General features: G+C 38.7%; 1 protein-coding gene across 1 annotated transcript; it reads left to right on the forward strand.

Moving 5' to 3' along the window:
- Window positions 1–421: 421 nt before the first annotated feature.
- LOC106518355 (heme transporter hrg1-A) lies at window positions 422–6863 on the forward strand. The gene is made up of 3 exons (XM_014009618.1): window positions 422–793; window positions 2622–2789; window positions 5642–6863. The coding sequence occupies exons 1-3, from the start codon at window positions 664–666 to the stop codon at window positions 5773–5775; spliced, it is 432 nt and encodes a 143-aa protein (XP_013865072.1). The 5' UTR covers window positions 422–663; the 3' UTR covers window positions 5776–6863.
- The last annotated feature ends 921 nt before the right edge of the window (window positions 6864–7784 follow it).

Below are 7784 nucleotides of genomic sequence, written 5' to 3' on the forward strand. Positions count from 1 at the left end.
CTTTTGTGGTTCTAAATAAGGTTCTGAAAATGGACTTAGCATCTTCTTTTGGATTAGTTTTTTTTTTTTAGTTATGACTAAGCACCTTCTATTTATGTAGTATTGCCAAGTCATGACTTGTTATTTTAACTTAGGATCTTTAAGTGAGGATTACCACCTCAAAATTAATTTAGAATAATCAAATCCTAACTTTTGAGGAATTACGTGATTGTATCGCAGAATAATCAGATGCGACTTCAATAAATTAGAAATAATTATGTMATACTAAATCATAAAAATAAGATGCTGGTCAGTCACAATTTTGAGACCCTATAATTATAACTTTAGAGATGATGTGAACCAGGTTGATGGGGTTAAAAATAACTCTGTGTTATTTTCAGTCGACCTGTAGAGGGCGCTGTGTCTCACATCAGTCCCACATTTCATAAGGTGAGGTCAGCAGAATGCTGCGCAGCTGTGTGCGGTTTGAGAGAAAACGCTTCATTTAAAAAAAATGATGCGTCATGCTTCGCTCTCTGCAATCATTAGTCAGCAGAACGCACACATTTAGCTGTGGCAGTCATCTGACTGTGTGACCGGACGTAGGGAGACTTTCTGCTCTCAGAAAACACTCGTCCTTCTTCACCTCGGTCCAGTTCTGGTCTGAGAGGTGTTCGTGTCACGATGGGGATCAACAGGACATACGTTAGCATCGCCTACGCCTCGTGCGGGATAATCATAGGCTGCTCTGCCTTCCTGGTGTGGAACTTCGTGTACAGACAGCCGTGGACCGGAGCCATGGGGGGTCTGTCAGGTAAACAGCTCATGAGGAGTCTACAGGTAGACAGTGTCAAACTGGTTTAGTTATATTAAACATGCAACTTGTGGCCCTTCCACCCAGTTATTAATCTAAAATGAACATTTTCTTAGTGTTAAACTGGTTTCACTCAGCTGTTTTTAATTAATWTCAGGCATAAATGCAAAGCAATGAGGATATTTCTCCAGTTAAAATTATGCACTTTTTTATGGGTTTAAGTATTGCTTTACCTAACCAACCTTTGAGACACTGAAGTTTAATGAACTCATATCAGTGACCTCTGCTCCCAGGATGCTCTGTACTAAGTTGCCAAGCATTTATGATACTCTGTCTCGCAAACTGAAATAAGTTCCCTGACATCTCAAAGTTGCAGCCAGAAGTGAAACAATTGCTGAGACGGTGATAAAAATCACTTTGCGTGTTTTACTCTTTCTTAAAAACACTCCCATGCACAAATTACTGTGTGAAAATTCTCATTAAACCAACACAAAACCTGTCTACATGCTTCAGAAGCTGTAAGAATTATAAATGCTTCAGATTATTGTCATCCACCTAATGAAATATTTCTTACACTGCAGTTTAATGATTTTGTCAAGAAAGAAAAGTTATTAAAAAAAAGCAAAACAAACAAAAATCAGGACAAATATTGAAAACAATCTTTCTGTTAAAGGGATTCATGTGTGGAATAATTGTTTTGAAGAGGAAGAGGTAAAACTGTTTTCACTCTTTAAATAAATAAAAGAGCATATAAATCCTTTGACGCACAAATACAGGTTTTGATTTGTTGTTAGTTTACAGACTCAGAATTCATTTGAGATATTTATTAAAATATATAGGAAAGATACTGCTGATTTTGGGATTTGATTTTGCTGCACATGTACAAAAGTGAAGGTATAAAAAGCTTATGTTTTTTCACACAATTCTTTCAGTCTATACCTTCTGTTCCTGCCATTGACAGCAATCAAAATGTATTTTCCTTATTAATTCTGTCTTGTTTTCAGAGTTAAGTGTGTTTTTGACTTGCACATGGAAAGGTTAAAAATGACTGAAATAAACAAATAAATAATCAAATAGTAGTTTTATTTGAGCACTTTTTTTTCTGCAGYTTAAAAAGCCATCCGTGGTCAAAGCTCTTGCTACAGACTAGTTCCCACTATTAAAATCTGAAAAGTGAAGTGATTCAGTGACTCAGCAGTTGGCAACTCGATGTGTCAGTCACTGAGAATGCTTGCACACGTTTTACACAAGAAGTTAACAACAAAACTGCCCTGTCATGATTTGCTAATGTCACATGTGAAACATTGTAGTCATGCTTTGGTCAGATCTTATGTGATGTAATTTAAGACGTCTCAAAAAAGTGTTTAGAACAAAATGATAACATTTGGGCAGAAAAATCACTTATTCAGTGCTTATTGAATCAGTAAGTTAGTAAGAGAGGCAATAATAGCTTCTTATATACATAATGGTAATTAACCTCACCTGTCGTCTTTTTATATGAAAGCTTTAAACTAAGATCATCTTAAGTTGACAAATCAGAGCTGTAGCCAATAAYGTCTAATCAGTCTCACATGGTCTGTTCAGAATGTGCTCTGAATGACTCTGACATGTCAAATTTGAGCTCTTTATCTTCAAAAATGACAGTCTGCTCAGTTGTTGTGGCCTTCTTGATTCCAAAACTCAATCTGAATTGAAACGTCTAATGATTARTTTCTGCAAGACTCYTTAAAATTAAAATTCCTCCAGTGGTTCATGAGATATTTGGTAATAGACACAAACACCATCTGGGACCTCTTGCTTCTCAAACTGGTCGTGTCTCCTCCCTCAGGTGTGTTGGCCCTGTGGAACCTGATCACACACATCATGTACCTGCAGGACATCTGGAGGACCTGGCTAAGAGGCCTCAGGRTCTTCATCGTCACGGGGCTTTTCTTCTCTCTGCTGGCAGTCGTGGCCTTCATCACGTTCCTGACCATCGCCATCAAAAACAAGGAGTGTAAGCTGGTTCACGTCACTTCTTATGGTTCTCTCTCCTAACTGGGTAACTGCCTCCAACATGTATGAGTGGACTGCGGGAAATGAGTGTCTCTGTAAGGATTCAAATGTGGCATCAGAAGCAACGCGAGCTCATCCAGGAAATAAGTTCTTTGATTCTGACATTTTCAACGACGTTAGACCACTTTTGTAGTAGCAGAGTTCACGCTGCTGTCATTGGCATCACGAGAAAACCTGTCATAAATTCTGTTCGGTCCATTAGACGATCCAGAAGCATTACTTCAACTTCTGTTTTTATTCATTTTCGCATACTGTGTCTGGGAGTTTGAGGTGTTTTTTCTGCAGCATTGGCAAATATATCTCCTGAACCAGTGGATGGATTTTAATGAAACTCATAAGCTACTAAATTAGAGTCAGCCACGTTTAAAAATGGGGTATATACAACACCTGGCAAAAAATTATGGATTCACCGGCCTCGGAGGATGTTCATTCAGTTGTTTAAGTTTGTAGTAGATCACAGACATGAGACAAAACTAAAGTCATTTCAAATGGCAACTTTCTGGCTTTAAGAAACACTAAAAGAAATCAAGAAAAAAAGTTGTGGCAGTCAGTAACAGTTACCTTTTTTTGGCCAAGCAGAGGAGAAAAAATTATGGAATCATGAAAAAGAAACAAAAGAACACTCCCAACGCATCACTAGTATTTTGTTGCACCACCTCTGGCTTTTCTAACAGCTTGCAGTCTCTGAGGCATGGACTTCATGGGTGACAAACTCTTCATCAATCTAACTCCAACTTTCTCTGATTGCTGTTGCCAGATCAGTTTTGCAGGTTGGAGCCTTGTCATGGACCATTTTCTTCAAGTTCCACCAAAGATTTTCAATTGGATTGAGATCTGGACTATTTGCAGGCCATGACATTGATCGTGTGTGCCTTTTTTAAGGAATGTTCTCACAGTTTTTGCTCTATGGCAGGATGCATTATCATCTTGAAAAATGATTTCATCATCCCTAAACATCCTTTCAATTCATGGGATAAGAAAAGTGTCCAAAATATTAATGTAAACTTGTGCATTTATTGAAGATGTAATGACAGCCATCTCACCAGTGCCTTTACCTGACATGCAGCCCCATATCATCAATGACTGTGGATGTTTGCATGTTCTCTTCAGGCAGTCCTCTTTATAAAGCACATTGGAATGACACCAAACAAAAGTTCCACCACAATCACCTTGCCCAATGCAGATTCGCGATTCATCACAGAATATGYTTTTTATCCAGTCATCCACAGTCCACGATTGCTTTTCCTTAGCTCATTAGTCTTGTTTTTTTCTGTTTAGGTGTTAATGATGACTTTAGTTTAACTTTTCTGTAGGTAAATCCCATTTCCTTTAGGCTGTTTCTTACAGTTCTGTCACAGACATTGACTCCAGTTTCCTCCCATTTGTTCCTCACTTTTGTTGTGCATTTTCTGTTTTGGAGACGCTTTAAGTTTTCTGTCTTAATGCTTTGGTGTCTTCCTTGGTCTACCAGTATGTTRGCCTTTAGCAACCTTCCTATGTTGTTTGTATTTGGTCCAGATTTTAGACACAGCTGACTGTGAACAACCAACATCTTTTGCAACACTGCGATGATTTACCCTCTTTAAAGAGTTTGATAATCCTCTCCTTTGTTTCAATCGACATCTCTGGTGCTGGAGCCATGATTCATGTCAGTCCACTTGGTGCAACAGCTCTCCAAGGTGTGATCYCTCCTTTTTAGATGCAGACTAACAAACAGATCTAATTTGATGCAGGTGTTAGTTTTGAGAATGAAGATTTACAGGGTGATTCCATTATTTTTTCCTCAAATGAGTGATTCCATTATTATTTCCCTCTACTTGGTCTAAAAAAAATTATTGTTACCGACTACCACATTCTTTTTCTTGATTTCTTTTAGTGTTTCTTAAAGCCAGAAAGTTGCCATTTGAAATGACTTTAGTTTTGTGTCATGTCTGTAATCAGCTTTTTTTTTCTATAAAATTAAACAACTGAACATCCTCAGAGGCCGGTGATTCCATAATCTTTGCCAGGGGTTGTATTTTCCAGACACATAGTTCAATTCTACACCATAATCATGTAACTGTTACCTTCAGTTGTTATGAAAAGGTTTTAAATATCAAAAATAAATTTGACTTTGCATTATAGTCTATCTAAACAACTTGAAATTGTCCTCTATCTCTTGAAGAACCTCCTACCATTTCAAACAGTCCCACTTAAGCACGTTTATAAAAGAAAAAGCTTCAGGGGAGGGGTGCTCTCTGTAGCTCTGCTGCAGACTGAGCTCCAGGGAGGAGCTACGTACAAATAGGCAGGGCTTTGTACCAGCAAGTGTTTAGGCAGCTCCACATGGCTACCACGGGAGATTCAAGGATTTCTCAAACATGCATGAATGAGTCAAAGCAACACTTTGGATATGTTTTTGATGAGGGAATGACAAAAAATTTGAATTTGCATTATAACCCCTGCTCCCAAGATGGCACACAAATGGCTATGATGCAGTCCGTTTAACAGAAAACTATCTAAATTTTGCATAGTAATAGCTGAAAGTCTGTTGAAATTTCAATTGAAGACACACACACAGAGTTATATTTTAAACCTGTAGGTGTGGCTGAAGCTTTGATTGTGGTCAAATAATCCCAGGCACTGTTATGGCTGCATGCATGAAACTGTTCAGTACCAGAGCAGACGCCATTGTTCAAGTGATTTGTAATGTAATTAATGTAATTTGTAAATGTAATTTGGTCATTTCTTGTAGTCTTGCAGTAGAAGTGGTTTTACTTCAAAGCTCCTTATGTCTGTGTGTRTCTGCTCCAGCTCTGACCCCACAGAGTTTCTACCTGTCCAGCGTGTGGAGCTTCATGAGCTTCAAGTGGTCCAGCCTGCTCACCCTCTCAGCTAACCGCTACCGCAAGGAGTTCGCCGACATCGGCATCCTGGGTAACTTTTGAACGCACTTTATAACGCCCACACCTTCCTCTGACTGCGCTGAGCGTTGGTGTGGGAAGAACCGGAGGAGAGGTGCACCTCCTCTGGTCCTTTTAATATGAACAGTTTGTTTCCGGTCCACTGTCTCCTCTTCATGAGTCTCAGTTTTCTTCTTTTGTGTCATTCAGTTATTTTACTGCCCAAATGATCTCATAACAAATTACAACATGGTGATTTTTTTTCTCTTTCTGACTCAGGGGTGGTTTTAGGGTCAGGGCCTGAGGGGCTGTGGCCCCACTAAAATCCAATTGACCCCTGACTCGCCCCTGACCTGTTACTGATGGCTTCACTCTTTACAGATGAGTGACATTACAAACCATGAGGCTGCAGCGGCGGGGGGCACTTAGATTTTTGTAATCCTTTAGCTTCACAACAAGCTTTAAATTGAATTTGACCTGGTGCTTTTGTATCTTTATATTTGTGGCCCCAATAACCCCGGACTTATCATTCAGRGCATTCTTCAGTTGCAGCACTGCACCTCCACCACTAGAGGCCACTGTTCATTCAGTAATAATTGGCAACATTATTGCACATTTGAGACACACATGTTGCACTTCTTCACCATATGTTGCACCTCCAGTGATCAACCAAGGAAGCCTGCAGTGAAGACAGTTCATTAAGTTTAATTCACATCCCTGCACCGTCCACACACTGCAGCTCACCTTAAATCCTGCAAAATGAAGGCTTTTTTATCAGCCCCAGAAAATCACCACAGGTCCCTGTTCTCTGTATTCCTGAAATAGGACTGGGGGGGGGGGTTTTAAAAAAAGTTAAAGGATTTTTGTAGTTTTTTTTTTTTTGTGACAAAAACAGCCCAAATAGGTGCTTTAATTGAGCTGTGAAACCACATGCTGAAGTATTATTTTTTGTTGTTTTTGTACACATCCTGTTACTGTCTGATTAGTTAATTTCTTGTCTTTAAAGATCTGTTTGTAGTAATTTGTCTCTGCATTAGTGAAGGGCTTCGGCTCCGTGCATCACTCGACTGATCGTAGTGGTGTTTGAACCCATGTGACTCAGAATATTGTTAATAAAAATATTTTTTAACATCTTCTGGATCTTGTGCTGTGGAACGAAGCAGAATATGTGCGTGGGCAATAACTCTTCCTCTTTTTAAAGTGTTCGATAGCACTTTCTGTTCCTCTGGAACATTTTTCATTTCAGTTTTTGGAAAAACGAGTCTCCGCAGGAAAACAAGTTAAATTTATTTTGATAATAATGACGCATTTGAAGACATGTTATGAACAGATTCTTCCTCCCAGTTCAGGAGGTTTCAGAGATGGATTTGCTTTGTGAAGGGGGGAAAAAACAAAACAGCCCTCAGTTTTGAAGCGGCAGCAGTAAATGAAGGCCAACCTGCACTTTGAAGTGGAGCAATTATTCCATCCATTCACATTTTATTCTGTCCCTTAAAGAAAAGATGGGAGTGTTTTTATTATTATATATTTTTTGCTGCCTGATTTCGTTAAAGCCGCTGCCTGATTGAAAGACTTTGAAGTTGATGTAAAAAATATGAGTGAATTATTAAATCTCAGCTTCATTTGTTTATTGGAAAAAAAGTCTATTAAAAATGCCTCATAATGAGTTTAACTTATTAAACTGATCAATGAAACCGATTTGTGAAAGGCCACTAATTAACGTTTTATTTTTTGCATACTAGAGCTTTTTTTTCTAGTTTTTATACCTTAATGGTATTTTATTGGTTCACTGTGAGCCCCGAGAGTCTTGTTGCACCCAGGTAATTGGGAAGTTGTGGTTAAATCACCATGGTAACTTTTTTAAAAATCTGGCTGTTATAAACGTCATTATAAGACCCTGAAAAACAGTCTGTCTTACTTTCCACTGAACAGGCTTTGTAGCCAAATGCGTCCTATTAAGTTTATACACCAGCCTGTAAAACGTGTGTGTGCTTTTGTGTGAGTTTGTATGAAACGAGAAGGAGGGGTCTTAACTTTATTTAATTACAGGACCC

This window comes from Austrofundulus limnaeus, unplaced genomic scaffold, assembly GCF_001266775.1.
Source record: "Austrofundulus limnaeus strain Quisiro unplaced genomic scaffold, Austrofundulus_limnaeus-1.0 Scaffold60, whole genome shotgun sequence".
Taxonomy (NCBI): Eukaryota; Metazoa; Chordata; class Actinopteri; order Cyprinodontiformes; family Rivulidae; genus Austrofundulus; species Austrofundulus limnaeus.